The following is a 14,995-nucleotide window of genomic DNA, read 5'->3' as shown; positions in this document are numbered from 1 at the left end:
CTTGTGTTGCCACTGGTGCTGGGCCTTTCTATTCTTCCTGCTGCTGCTTTTGTGGTCAGGATGCCCTAACCTTGCTCTGTGGGGACTAAACGCCTCTGTTTAGGGCTGATGTGATGTCAGGGTGTGAGTATGTTAGTGAATGGCTGCAGAGCATTGCTATTTCCTTCACCTTTTGTCCTATTATGTCTAGGTTGCAAATGCTTTTGAATTTTCCCATGTTTCTGAACTGATCAGGGCTGTGACTCCTTTTCCCATATATTCCAATGGACAAAATTTATGCATGTAAGAAGGTGGTTCAGGTGAGATAGGACTGGATAGTGGTTCTTCTCCAGTACTGGGCAGTATAAAGGTGTCAGAGACAACTTACTATGCAGAGGATGTTAAAACTCTTCCAGGAGAGTGCCTGTATGTAGGGGTAGAGGGTCAGCTACCGCCTGGGAGCTGAATATTTGATATTTTGCTGTGAGGTCTTTCTGTTCCCTGCCTGCTGCATTGTGGTCAGCAGCTGCAAGGTGTGTCTGTGGTATTCTGCAGTATTTATGGGCCTGACTTGGGCAGCTGGAGGGCAGGAGGAAAGCAGCCCCACAGAGGCAGGGGCCTTATCCTGAAGAATTGCACCTCTCTCCTTGGAGCAGAGAGGAGTTTGCCATCATTTCAAAGGATGCACATGGAGATTTCCATCAAATACACGGCTCCCCAGCCCAAGTTACAGAGCCAGGCCATGTTAGTGACCCTGTGACATTCTCATCCTGTCTGATGCTAGAGAGGAAAAATTGCCACACCTGTTTGTCATTTTCACATTTTTTTTTCAGTGGACCTCCCTTCTTCTGCTGTAGTGATTTAAACACCTGGAAATATTGTATGCATGTGTTTGTGTTAAATAAATCAACCTGCATAATGCATCAGGGCACAGTAAGTGATCACCTATTGCTGCTCCCATCTATTCAACACCTTTGTTCAAAGCATCTGGTTCTGCTTTGGGAGGTGAAACCAAGAGCTTTCTGGCTTAGGGTCACACACATACATGTGGGGTTTCTTTACTAAAGGATACGGACTTCTTTGCTTGGCACATCCTTAGCAGCTGCTTCCATAATTGCTCCACTCTGTTTACACAAGTTGCTCCTTTGGTACTCACCAAATCCTTCCCATGTGCATTCAGAGCTTCTAATGCGTTCATGCCATGCTAACTATCAAGGCAACCAAAGCAGGGAGGTGGTTCCAAACGCTCCTTGCTCCTTTGGTTCCCTCCTTTGTTCAGAGGAGCTCATCTGCACTTTTATTATGAAAAGTACTCAAGAATTAAGACAAAGACACAAACTCAACTCTTTACTCACAGAACTGCACCTGCCTTCAACAGAATTATTAAACTGAATTAAAGAGAGTGAGAATTTCTTAATGGGGGAAAGAGAAGGGAGTAGAATTCAATGAAAGTTGGTACTCCTGGGTAATGAGTTCAAAGATAATATCTTAGGGATATGGTTTAGTGGGGACTGTTAGTGTTAGGTTAGAGGTTGGACTCGATGATCTTGAGGTCTCTTCCAACCTAGAAATTCTGTGATTCTGTGAAAACACCAGTATTTTACATCCACTTGTGTGCCCTCCAGCCCTTCCAGCCTCTTCCTTATAGATCAGATACTGTTTAAAGATCACGATTAATGTTGCAAAGCAAAAGGCCATAGTTAAAAGCTGTAACTCTCCCTTTTTGTGGTTTCTGACACAATCTTTAATTCTTTAGTTGAGTTTTTCCCCCTCTCACAATCTCCATCCTGTTTTTTGGTTATGATAGTTCCTCTACAGCAATGCCCTGTGGTGTGTATTACATCGTCTGTGAGAAAAGTCTTCAAAGTCTTAATACTTCACCTTTTGCAGTTTGGAAGAGGAGGGTGGCTAAAGCTTTTACAGAACTGGATTCAATTATTGACAGAGGTCCCTGTGTTGCTAGGAAGTAAATTAAACACCCAGAAAATGATTAAACTCTCGATAAAACCTGAGATTTGGGAGCTAATTTTCAGAAAGCCTCATGCTCCTGAATGCAGCCTGTGGTAAAAGGATCTGTAATAATATCTAAGGAAAGCTGCAGAATGTGAAAATACTTGAAGAATGATTTTGGCCTCAGAGTCTCAGTTTGGGAATACAGAATTGGTGGATTTACTTTGGATTTCAGTCTGTCTGACCTAGATCAATAAACAGATTTAGCCTTCAGACTCCCTCTGGGTCAGTATCTCCGTATCTGGAGGACCTGGCTTTTCTGTCTGTAATTCCCCATCTATGAGGTATGGCTAATGTCATTCCTTCCCCTCTCACAAGGGTATCATGAAGTTAAAGTGAAGTACTTTCTGAGAGTAAAACTCGGCCTGCTATACAGAGAGTGCAGAAACTCACTCGTTAAATCCTGCCTTAACAGCAGAGTGCGGGTAGTTAATAAGCCTTAATGGTGGAGCAGGGAGGGAAGAATAAATACTGATTGCTTTCCCCTTAATTGTTGGTGCTATCCTGTACTGTGAATGAGGCAGAGTGGTCTTCGGTGGGGTCAGGGAGGGGAAATCTGTGCAGTGTAGGGCATGCAAGAACAGGGATATACGGTCTGATGGCATGTTTCAAACCAAACAATTCCTAATTGATCCTGGATCTGACGTGGGGAGGGTGAGTGACCTGGTCTCCCCACAGAGCTTGCACCTGCACCAGTTGGGGCAACCACAAAAACCCAAAGGTGTGGCAGGCTCCTCTCCCCTCTGGTGGAGATGGGCATGGTCTGGTTGTCACCGGGGAAGCGTGTGAAGAAGTTCAAGCATGCTCAGCAAGGAAAGGCTCTTGGGAGATCTTAGTTATTCACACTTCAGAGGTTTTTGTCTGCCCTGGGTATGCCCCATGCTACTATCGGATGCGGGCATAAAAGCTTCTTGCCGTGTTCAGCATAATCTAAAGTTACTTGAGAGGCAAGAGCCAAGAAAGGAATATGGGAACATATTCCTTTCACAGGGAAGAGCAACCCAACACACAGTCTTCCTGCTCGCGTGGTGCACCAGTGCGACCTGCAATGCTGGGAGCTTCGCTTTGGTGGTACTGGGAGGCTTTTACTCAGGGGGAGGATCCATCAAAATCTGTCAGGCAGCATTCGCTTTGAAGACCTGTGTTATTGGCAATGTCTGTCTTTCTACTTGATCTTTCTCTGGCAACTTCTACATCGTAATATCTTGATTAAAAAAAAAATCTGACTCTTAAGCCTCTCCGTTACATTCTGATCTCAAAGACTGTTTTTGGCTGCTACTTCTGACAATATTTTAAGGAGGATGGTGCAGGCCGATGGGCAGCTCTGGCAGTATTTCTACTTTCTCTGCTTGCAAACACTGCAAAGAGACCAGAACAAGAGAATTAATGCTTTCCACTAGCCCCTTCAGTGGTAAAAAGTGCAGATTCTACAGATAACGCCTCTTCACACTTCCAAGCAAGTAAGTAATTAGTTTTAAAATGTAACAGAAGCCACAGGGATGTGATCAGCACTGAAGCAGGTTTGCTGATAAAGGTGGTACAATGGTATGGTTGAACAGGTGCACCCTTCCCCTCCAGATCTGAAAATTTGCAATAACAGTGGTGTGCTTTGGAGTAACTTATGCCAGCTTCCATTGTGAAGTAAGTTATGGTGGGAAGTTTATTTTACAGGCATAACATCACCTAATGGCATTTTTGGTCTGTCTTCTATGAAAAACACCCTAGTGTGTCTCCGTGAAGCTTATACAATACTCATATTTTAGCTGGATATAAATGAGGACTTACCTGTGGCAGCAGTCTATCTGTATCTCTGCCTCGTAGTGTCTTTGATAGCTGTTCATGGAGTAAATGCAGTGTTATCAGTTATCTAAAGACAGAGAGGGATTGCATCTTGAGAGATCAGGAGAGCTGTCAACAGACACAAAGGGACAGACAGCGTCTAGACTGCACCGCTCAGCACAGGTAGAGTTTCTCCTTGGCTCTTTTAGTGGTTATACTGTGAGAAACAGAGAGAAATGAGACAGAAACCTGAGGAAGTTTGAAAGTTTGGCTATAAGTTCTACAATTATTTCTGAAGGAAAAATAAAGACATTGCTTTTGAACACTATAGGATATTTCAATTTAGATGCTATACAATCATGCCTCCTGGCCCGTTCATTATATGTCCACCAGGATGCCAATGAGTCTATTAAGTTGTTTTCCAAGCAGCAGTACGTAAAGCAATTTATTTTTCCTGATGGCACGAGCATTTCTTACTGGGAGCTGCGTTGTTACCGTGCGCGGTGTTTTGTTGGTCAAGCACAATGAAGGCTTCTGGTGAACGAATTATTAAAAAAATAAAATCATTCTAGAGTCAATTATATTGAGCAGTTCTACAAACACAAAAAGGCTCTTTCAAGAACAAATGTTTAAATATTTAAAGCCTGCAGGATTTTTTTTTTCTGTTTTTATAGCGGCTTGTATACCGAGCACGCGATTGAGACCGTAAGTATGTTTTTCCTGGTGGAAGACCATAGACTGTGTATGCATAATAATTTTGTGGGAGTCTGATCACAAGCTCTGGGCGAAAAGGAAGCTAGTCAAGGCCATTGTGGCTTCAACGTAACATGTTTGGATAGGCGTCTTCTCTGGGTGTATGATGCTGAACGTTGTTGTCCTCTGCGGTTTGGAGCTGCTGGGCCATGGGGTGGTTTTGTGGAGTGCGCTGTGCATGGTGGTGAGCTCCCGAGCTTCTGCTCTGTCCTTGTGCTGTATACCATCAACGCAACAAATCATAACCGGTCTGTTTCTCAGTAGGAGAAGGAACGAGGTGTCTGCATGCTGACCACAGCATCTTCAGCTCGGTGTCTGCGTGGTAAGGGAAGGAGGAGAAGTTCCTCCAAGTGGCTGCTGAACGCCCAGGTTGGGCTTCGTCTCCTCACAGCTCTCTGGAGGAGCCACTGAGAACACCTCTGCTGTCTATCTGTGTTTGGTTCAGAGGAATAATCCACCCCCCAAGCTGCTTATTTCTCAAAAACAGCACTGCGTGAGATTTTCCCCCAACCGCTGCACAGTAGTGTTACCGTAGCGTGTTACTTATTCTTTTGACATGTTTTTATTTCATGGGAAAACGTTTGCGTTATACTCGAGGCCGGGTATGAGTTGCTGGATCCCTTTCAGAATTCTGTTAAATCTGGAAGGAAATCAGATTACTTTCTTCTACTATAAGCACATTCGGCTTGGCTTTCGCATGAGGTGTTGTATGGGTGAGTGAGCCCAGAGCACTCCAGCTGGTGCAACAGCTTTATTTATGCAGAGTGATGGCATGAAAGGGTTTGGGAAAATGCTTTTAATGGTTTCAGGAGGGATTTGTATTGCTGTTGAACCACCAGGCTGCTTTAAGTTCTTACCCACTTCGCTTGTATTTGCAGCTGACAAACTGTGGGCTCTGATGGTGACCCCCTGTTGATCCAGAAACTCCTCTAGCTGGGAACATGAAATAAGGAGAGGTTTTCTTAAGCTCTCTTTTGTATGTTCCTAGCATGTGCCACGTGGCAGTAAAGCTTCCACAGCCTTTCCCTTGTCCATAACAAGCTTCTTACCATAGCTTTTTACCCACATGGCAGTGCTTCTGTACCTCAACTTTAAAATGGTTTAGGTCTTCATGAAATGGTAGTGTGTACTTCGTCACTTCTACAGCACATTGTTATCAGAAAAGAACTAGCTGGGTGACTTCTACATGTATTTCTTGCAGTCTTTACTCCTATTTTTAACAAATTTTTTAAAATTGCATTTTGTCACTTGTTAAGCATACTGAAGTTTTACTTTTTCATAGGTTTTAGTAGCAGAATGGGCACAAATAGTTATGCAAAATAGAAGGGGTGTCCATGAAATCAAATATACGTAGATGTTATCAGTAGCTTGCGAATTCCTCCGAAGCATCATTTCTTATGCAGGCAATCAAAATGTCAGCAGGAAGGGTTTGGACAATATTCAAAGTATTGTCTGAAACATCTCCGAAAGCAGACTGTGAATTTCATAGTAAAGAAGAAATATCATCCCCCCGTAGGGTAAAGCAGCAAAGATGTGGCCTGTTCGGGACAGTAAAGTGTCAGGAGAGTATTTTCAGAGAAAAATACAGCGTTGAACCTCACATCCAAGTCAGCCATAAACCACTTACATGGTATGTAAGCAATCATACAACAAATGCAAAGCAAGAGGGCAATATTTCATTCAAATTTTACCCTGTCTAATAGTAAACCGAGCGTTTGTGTAGCAATACCTGCCGCTGGGCTGTTAAGGGATTCCTGGCTCCAGGAGCTTGACTGGAGCTCCCCGTTTTGCTTAGACTCAGTCACTGGTTTCAAAGGGAAAGCACAGCTGGTGGGGGAGAGTCACTAACCATCAGTGGGAGCTGATCATTCCCATTGCTTAGCAGATGAGATGCTAATTTGCCTTCCAGGAATAGCCAGAATTACCTGTTTGTACAGTGCCTCGGAGCTGGTGATGTAAAAGCTGAAGAAAAACTTCAGAATTGGCCGTCTTGGTATGAATGTGATATTGGCATTCCTGACTCCAGCATCGATCAATGGTACAAGGGCACGTGGTGAATAAATAGTGGAGGCAAGTCCCTAGTGCTTAGGGAATGGTCTCAGCTAGTCTCAAAAGGAACTTGGGTGAAGAGTTTTCTGAGGAGTTCCTTTAGGAGGATGAGCTTCACTTAAAGTAGTGGCTCACATCCATATATATATGCGTATGTGTATATGGCTTTGCTTGTGGGAGATGCAGGGGAAAAGAAAAAAAAAAACACAAAACCAAAAATGTTCTTGCCTGCAAGAACTTTCTAATGCAAGGTTGTCTGGAAAGTGGAGCACAGGGAGTCAGTATATTTACTGCCTTGTTAATGTTGTTGACAGTCATCAAAAATTATTCTAGCTCTTTTTTTTTTTTTTTTCCCTTTAAATACTATTTGCAGAGTAGACTGGCTTGAATCACAGAGCAATCTGTATTTATGCTTAAGGGATGAGATTTTTCAGCGACAATTGCAAAAGCGTACAGAAATGTATTACTGCACTTGTTGATAGATCTACTGACAGGTGTGTAGTTGAGGAAAAAGATAGCGTGCATCAGATTTGTGCAGGATGGGGCTGCTCTTTGCTGACATCTGGCAGAAGATCTGGAATCTGGGACAGCTGCTAGCGCCACAGAATTGCAAACAGCTTGAGGACCTGAATGTAATGAAGATAAATGAGCTCGAGCTGGAAGCTGAATGGCTCTAGAGGTAGGAGTAGTAATGAACATGGGTACTCTGAGTGCTGTACAGACGGGCTTGCAAGAGGTGTTTTCAATGCTGTGTGTTGTCCTGCACATACATATACATTCATTATTCTGATTTCAGGCTACATTACTGGTGTACTGAGTAGTTTGAGCTTTTGTAAAGCCGTTTCTCCCTTTTGTAAAGTTCCCGTGTTCCTCGACCCAGTTTCTATGGTGTAGTCGCGTAGATGGACAGACTAAGTGCTCTAATTTGTAGTGCTGTCCAGTCCACTTATTGGTAACACCAAGTTAGCTAGGATACAAAAGCAATGCCAAATTCTGGGACTAGTAATGCAGTAGCTCATGGCCTGCCAGCAGCTCTATGCCATTGTGTTGTGGTCTGGGAATTTGACCTTGGTTTCATATTCTAGCTAATTTGGTATTATCAAGCAAAACAGTGAGATGTAGGGATTTCAGAGTCTGCCCAAGATGGGTAACTTCATGGGCTGCCTTTATTTTCATGACAGGTGATGAATTTTATTCTCTTACAGATACTCCAGGTACTCTGCCTTATTTGAGGGCTTTTCTTATTGCTGTAAATTTTTGTAAGTCTGTCATCCTGTTCTTTGCTGCATGTAGAGGGGACTAAACATGAGCCTGTAATGCTGATCTTCTGTACCATACCTCACCTAGAACCTCCCTTCTTCTGACTTCATGAAACAATTTAGAATGTTTTTTTTTTTTTTCTTTTTCTTTTTAAATTCCAGAAAATAGTCCAATGGAACAGGAGAACCAGCTTTTTAATATTTTTTTTTTCGCTATGTGAGCATTGTGGATGTGAGCAGGAGCAGACAGCAGTCTGAACAGGAATCCAGAAACCACCTTCTGTTTACAACCTTTCCTTTAGAAGCTGAGCAACCAAACTTACCCTGCACCTGTGCTTGTGCTACTGCCCTTCAAGCTTGAGCTACTTTTCTAGTACAAGCTTTTGGTATCACGTTTCTTTGCTTCCATAAAAATGCTGGTCCATTAGCCTAATGAAAGATTTCTGGATATAAGTCAGATTTCTAATGTACATATTTCTTTGCCAGGGTCTTTGTGTAATTTCAGGTGTGTATGATGTTCTGTGCAGAATAATGTGAAGCATGAACATTTTGTTAATGAGGCAGCTGTTTGTAGTTTTCAGTAGTTCCTTAAGAAAATTGGACTTTAAAGATAAGATTTTCTAGGAAATCTTTTGATATTCTCCCATGAGAAACTGCCAAAGACTCATAATATGATGGTGACTTTAAAGCTTTTGAAAAAATCTTCTCTTCTCTGTTGCAGACTTCTCCTTCCTTCCAAACATGTTCTGTATTTTAAAAAGGATAAATCTGTCGTGTCCAGGCATTCCAACACAGATGTCCCACGTGAGGACTGGTGACTCTCCATTAGTGAAGATATTCAACAGGATAGGACCTGGTTTTGACCCTTGGGATCCACAGCTCGTTACTAGCCTCCAACTAGACTTTGTGCTGCTGACCACTGCCCTCTGGGCCCAGCTGTTCAGCCAGTTTTCAAGCCACAGTTTTTGACTTGGGGGTCACCTTACATTGGTGGTACACCTGATGTACCACTCTCAGCTGCTTTTCATTTCTTCATGAGTAAGAATCGAGGATGGTGTATTTATTTTGCACTGATTCATCGTAACATTCAAAATTGTAGTTTTTGAAGAGGGAATAATGTTACCTAGATTAATAGCTGATTTTTTTAACACTATGTTTGCTTAGTATGTCTGCCATGGAATTGTGAAAATTAATTGGGATAACATTTCACAAAATACAAAAACCTGAGACATATTTGCCCCACATCCCTTCCTCATCATTTCAGGCTAAATTCAATTTCTATCTTCCTGCTCCACTTTGCTTGTTATTTTATTATTATCCCTTTGAAAACATGTATCCAAGAAACTTGCTTTCCCATTTGATATTTATGGTCATTCTGGTACATTAATGTAGCTTTTTTTTTGGCAATCTTTTCCTGAGGGCGTAGAATTTTCCCTTACTGAAGACAGTACAGATCCATTACATGTGTTTTCTCATACATTTATGCCTACTTTGTTGTCCAAGGGGAGGGAAAAGGAATATGAAGAACCAGTGCATTGTATGAAAAATTGTTTTGGTTGATAGATTGGCCTCTGCAGTGGAGCAGCTGAGGTGCAGACATGTCCTGCTACCTCTGCTGTGGAGGCCTTTATGTCTGGTGCAGGGCTGGACAGACCTTTGAGTGCAGAGGCATCTTCAGTCTCACAGATTATCCCCAGCTTCTCTCACTGAACCCACCACGTTCAACCTGTGCATATCATCCCGTCTTTTCCTCATAACTTAATTATTATGATTTTTTGGGGGTCAAATTCTGTGTTTTTCTGCAAGGTGAAGGTGCTTGGAACCGAGGAAGAATACTTTACAGGAGTGTTTCCATATCATCCTCTCTGCAGCTGAGGCTTTCCAAAAACTGTACAGAAGGCTGAGCCCTACGAGCCCTTGCTGGTAGGCTGCCTGCATCGCCCCTTTTTTTTCTCTGCTGCTCCACGTTCCTTATGCCTTGGAGGGTCTGTTTCGAATTTGTTCTTTTCTAGTCCTCCGGTGCCTTCTTAGTTCTTACTAACAGTTTATAAGTCTTTGAGACGGCTTGAGTCGTCTCATCTGGCATTATATTGACTACATTAATTTCTTTCAGACATCTCATTACCACCTGGTCTGGGAGATGGTGGGCCAGCTTCTGAGAGGCCTGGGCCGCAGCTCCGGCCTTGCCGCTGCCCTGCTCAGTAGCCTTTAAGGCCAGTCATGCCCTCCCACAGGGCCTGCTTTCCCCACCTTTAAAAGGGGAATAATATATAGTGCGCTTCCTTCATTTGTGTGATTTAGAAGTGTGCTTAAACAAAACAGAAGTGGGAAAGGCCTCCCCGCCTGGTGACACGCTCCCCCACCAACAGGAGCCTTCAGGCTTCGGGAGCTTTTTGCATCAAGTGCCCAACCTCCTCGTCTCACAGAAATGTAGAGTAATTAACAGATTAGATTAGCGTATATTCCAATGGAAGTTCCACTTGTGTTTCAAACGCTGGCTTATTTCTTCGTTTATTTCTTCAGTATTTCATAATTTGTTGCAACCTTTTGTTCTCCCCACTAAGACAAGAAAGGTGTTGCTTCTACTCCTAGGTCCCTTCAGGCTGCTGCTAACTCAGTTTAATTGGTTTTTCTTCCTGCCAAAGAAAAATACGTGGAAACATTATTTGGCCTGAGCTTTTCAAATGCTATAAAATGCACCTGTTCAGGCACAGTTTTGAACACCGAGCCCTGCAATGACATTAAGCTGAGCCCCATCTTGGCCTTCATCCAGATACTGTGTGAGTGTGCACAGAACTTAAAATTTTCGTCTGACCACGTTGTATCTGCGTAACTGGATTGCTAATCTGTGGTTTGGACTAAAACACACTTACTAATTTATCTGATGGCATCTGTACCTTTTTGTAGTCGGTGCCCTCCAGGTGTTTTAGGTAGAGTTATGGCAGATGGCCTGCCAGCACCTGCAAGAAACACTGGCTGGGCTTAGCTCACCCTGGCCTTAGGTTTGCCAGCACACCGAGAGTGGATTTAATTTGCCAGCCCAGCAAAGCACAAAACACTGAATTATTTTCCTTTGGATTAGCAAGGTACATTGGCTCAGTAAAGGATCCGAGGAGGGTGAGAATGTATTTAAAATTCTCCACCCTCTGTCTAAACTTAAGCCTTCTCCTCACTGTGACAGACATTAGGTATCCTAATCCCCCCTCAGGTTTGCTTAATGTTTGCTTACTACTGTTCTGTTACATTCTGTGACCTTCTTGGTCATCTCTATCGAAGCGATTTGAGGAAAAGTACGCAGTTTGACAGACACGCTGCATTATTTTGGAGTGGGTAATTGTAATTATTAAGGCTGCTTTTATGTAAAGGTGTAATAAATACGTTGTGCCCATGTTACAACAGCACCACAGTGAGTGAGACTGGCATCATACATACAAAAAGTAATGTCCAATGCTGGTGTTTAGAGAGAGAGAGAAAAGAAGAAAAAGGAGAGGTCTGCTTTTAATTTGCAAGTAGCAGACAGATACAAGTGATTATTGTGGCCCATACTTCTTAGCTCTTTGCTTCCAATGTGAAATGTGCGTATGTAACTGAACGGTTCAATATATATTACATGACTTTCTATATTACTAGCTGTTAATAATAATAAAAACCTCTCAGCTGTGTATGTGGAGTGGTTTGGCTTGTACTTTTCCTTCGTGTTTCTTTTGGCTCCTAACTTCGGGTCCTTTTTCCTAATTTCACCCAATTTATTGGCCTGTCTGAACGTGTGTGGTGGCCATGGGATCATCTAGTCAGAAGAACATTTGCAGGAAGGTTTGAGCTCCATAATAATTCCTTATGTTGAATATTTAATGGTATCTCTTGAATTGCACTGGATTGATCCCTGCATTTTGGATTTGATAAGTAGAACAGCTTTCCTCTTCGTCCATACCTAGCCCAAAACTGCTGTAACAATAAAGCAATTATGGAGGTCCTTTCTTTGGTACTGGTGCTATCTGTGGCATATGGTGGCTTTAGGAGAGCTCTTAAAACAGCTTTTGAATTAACAAGGCTATGGACCAGTGTCCAGTCGCATTTCCAGGGTTTAAAAATTCTTCTGTACTTAAATGCCAGGAAAATCAGGTTTCTCTGTAAGGAGGCCTGGAGTGTTGCTGTGTAGCTCTCTCCCTTTTCTTCCTGGAATTCCAGCCTCCAACTGCAGTTTTCTTGTTGACGCTTCTTGTCTCATAAAAGGTTTTAATTTAATTAATTGTAACGAATAAAATCAATTGCATCGATCCCATTTACGTTTTAGATCACGGTGCCAATTGATGAAAATTTATGAAGTGCACTTGCCTCTCATTCGTATTTGGCTTACACTTGGCTGGGTTTCATGAGCATCTCTTCAGGATTGTTTTTATTCCCTCCTTATAGTATCTTATTACATGGCACTGGTCTTTATGGTATACGGTAGAACTGGTGAGACATTTCCCTAGTACATAGGCTGTATTGTGCTCTCTGTTTTTCCCATAGGCTTCTCAATAATTTTAACCTCAGAGTAAAAGCCAGGCCGTGACTGGCAGTGCTATTCTTACAGCTCTGTTCAGCTGGAAAGTTACATTTCCATTCTTTCCGTGTGCTACATGTTTTTTTAATGGTCATTGATCAGCATATAAAAGTCACGGGGAATGGAAATGCAGTTACCGAGAAAGACAAATAGACAGGAGCAGCAGGTTTCATCAGAAATCCAGCTAGAATGTCAGATGTGGGGGGGAAAAAAAAAAAGTGGAATAAAATTCTGGTATGATGTGTAACACTTGACAAGTAAAACTAATGATCCTTGAATTAAAAAAGAAGGTTCAAAGCTGTGCCAGTTAATGAAAAATCACACTGAATCACTGTTGTAGCTCTGCTCTCTTTTTTTGGGATAGGATATTTATTTAGCAGGAAACGCTGTGTAAGGCAGAGCAAAAGCTGCACGGAAACAAAATTAGCAAGCCAGTTTCTGAGGTTTCTTTCCATGGATACGAAGAAGACACCCCTATTCAGGGAGCTGTGCTGGCGAGCTGGTACCGGTGGAGCCTTCCCTTAGCATGGTGGGGAAGGAGCATGCCTTGGGGTTCCCGTGCTCCTTACAGGGCTCCATGAGAAGCCAGGTTTGCCTGTGCTGGGAAGCCTTGCTTTTCCCTACCAGTGATGTTATTCTGGCTTTTTCCGGACTTCCTACGGCCTGTTCTCACAGTCCTTGACCCACCAGTGGGACTGCGTCAGGCTCCACATCCTACAGCAGATCTGGTCCCCAAAGGAAACCAAATATCGAGGCCATTTAATTGGGGTCATCTTACGCCCCTCCAGCTTTCCTGCTTCACAGAGCCTGCAGCACAATGGCAGCTGCAAAAGGACCAGGGAAGGTTGGAAGGAGCAAAGGAGAAAGTGCTGATAAGGCCAGGAGGGGATGATGGCTGGCAGGTGGTGAGTTGCCCCACGTGCATTTCTCATCTTCCGGCCATCTCTGGGAGTCCTGGGTTTGGCTGCTAAACAGCCTAATCTGTAAGTACATCAAATTAGCAATAACTCATTGAGATCTGGGCTGTGTCACGGTCTGTTTCCATAGCGGTCATGTTTCGTTTTTCAAGAGGAATGGAGTATTACTCTTTTCTCACTGTGCAGTACGGCGACCCGTCGATCTTCCTTATCCTAGCAGGCGATTAGGCTCTGCATTTTAAAAATTGTAAAGTTTGCCTCATTTTCCTGCCTTCATATGATATAAATATGATATATATATATATGTTCATAATAGTATTTGTATTAAGGATCATGTGGTAGTTTACCTCTTGTTGCACATGAGCACTATGGTATATATACTTACAACTCTTACTTATTAATGGTAACAATCTCCTTTGCCTTGATTCCCTTTTCAGATATAAGAAACGTGTTTCCCTAAACATGGGTGAAACAGAGCAGAGACCAACAGCAGGATCCCGGTTGGGAGCTCAGGAGAATGCTGGGATCAGTACCTTGGAGCATGGACAGAAACCACCTATGACACCTCCAGGAAAACTTGTCTCCATCAAGATTCAGATGCTGGATGACACGCAAGAAACTTTTGATGTTCCGGTAAGGATGCGGACGTCAGGGTGGCTAAAGATTGTTGAGGCATTTCTAAAAATGCATGGTTATAAACCAGTCCTCTTTGTATCTCAGCTCTGTGGTTCTGTGGCTAATGAATTCATGTTGCAGGGAAGAAGGCTGTTATATCAAAGGTAAATATATGATGGTGCAATAGAATCAGTTTCTGCTTGAACAGCTTCAAAAGAGACGAAAGGAGATGAAAGTTTTTGGTGTTTTTTCCCCTTCACATATTACATCAGTGGTTTCCTCTGCTTTCTGAACATTTTATATATTTCTGTGGTGCTCTTTTGCCCTTGATCTAATAAACATAACACTACACAGATGATTTTTCTTCCCTCTGGCAGGTCCTTGCAGTGATAACTTGAAATCATCAAAGTTTTCACCAGTTGATCACTCTTAAAGACACCAAGTGCTCACACATGCACTGAGTGCAAGGGACGAATCAAAGCAATCCCATCTAAAGTTTCTCTGTACAGTCAGTGCACACTGATATTAATCTAGGTTTGCACTTGCCAAGTAAGCAAACGGTTACTCCTGCTTGTGTGTGTGTGTGATCAGAAGACTTAGTTTGAATTAGTTTTGATACACAGAACAATGATGTTTTATTCTATCTAGCCGTCAGTAATTTTAACGTGCCACACGTAGGTGATTAACACATGAGGTTGTTGAACGCAGTTACTGTTATGAAAGGGTGCTGGAATGTATATTTTTCAAACTTCTTGAGGTTCCTTGAATAGGAAACTGGAAACCTGAGTTCGAATTTCATCCTTTGTTACATGCATTTTATGTCACCATGGTAACTTCCATGCCTTCGGTGGCTCAATTTTCCCTTCTGTGAAATGGGGGGTAACCAGTGAGATATGTTGATCTCACTCACTGTGTAGTACTGTATCGAATTGCTTATGGCAACTGGTAAAATATTATCCCGGTGTTAAAGCTGAAATGATTATGAAAATGCACATAAAAAAGAATTTTCACTTGTTCATAACATGTTTTTCTGTTTGTTTTGTGTGCACACATACGCTTTTCGGTTTGCTCTCTGTTGCTGTTCGTGA

General features: G+C 42.6%; 1 protein-coding gene and 1 long non-coding RNA gene across 9 annotated transcripts in view; both read left to right on the top strand.

Moving 5' to 3' along the window:
• The window catches only part of FARP1 (FERM, ARH/RhoGEF and pleckstrin domain protein 1), a 193,791-nt gene that overhangs the window by 24,973 nt on the left and 153,823 nt on the right, over positions 1-14,995 (top strand). For all 8 annotated transcript variants that reach the window (XM_072032447.1, XM_038173450.2, XM_038173449.2 and 5 more), the window contains exon 2: positions 13,730-13,925. In XM_072032447.1, coding sequence (XP_071888548.1) covers positions 13,755-13,925 — 171 coding nt within the window. In that variant the 5' untranslated portion in view covers positions 13,730-13,754. The remainder of the gene's footprint in view (positions 1-13,729; positions 13,926-14,995) is intronic.
• Positions 6-11,493, top strand: LOC140001293 (uncharacterized). The gene is made up of 2 exons (XR_011806369.1): positions 6-7,249; positions 8,551-11,493. It is a non-coding gene; the product is annotated as an uncharacterized lncRNA (long non-coding RNA).

This window comes from Anas platyrhynchos, chromosome 1, assembly GCF_047663525.1.
Source record: "Anas platyrhynchos isolate ZD024472 breed Pekin duck chromosome 1, IASCAAS_PekinDuck_T2T, whole genome shotgun sequence".
NCBI lineage: Eukaryota > Metazoa > Chordata > Aves > Anseriformes > Anatidae > Anas > Anas platyrhynchos.
This window is presented reverse-complemented; position numbering and strand designations above follow the sequence as displayed.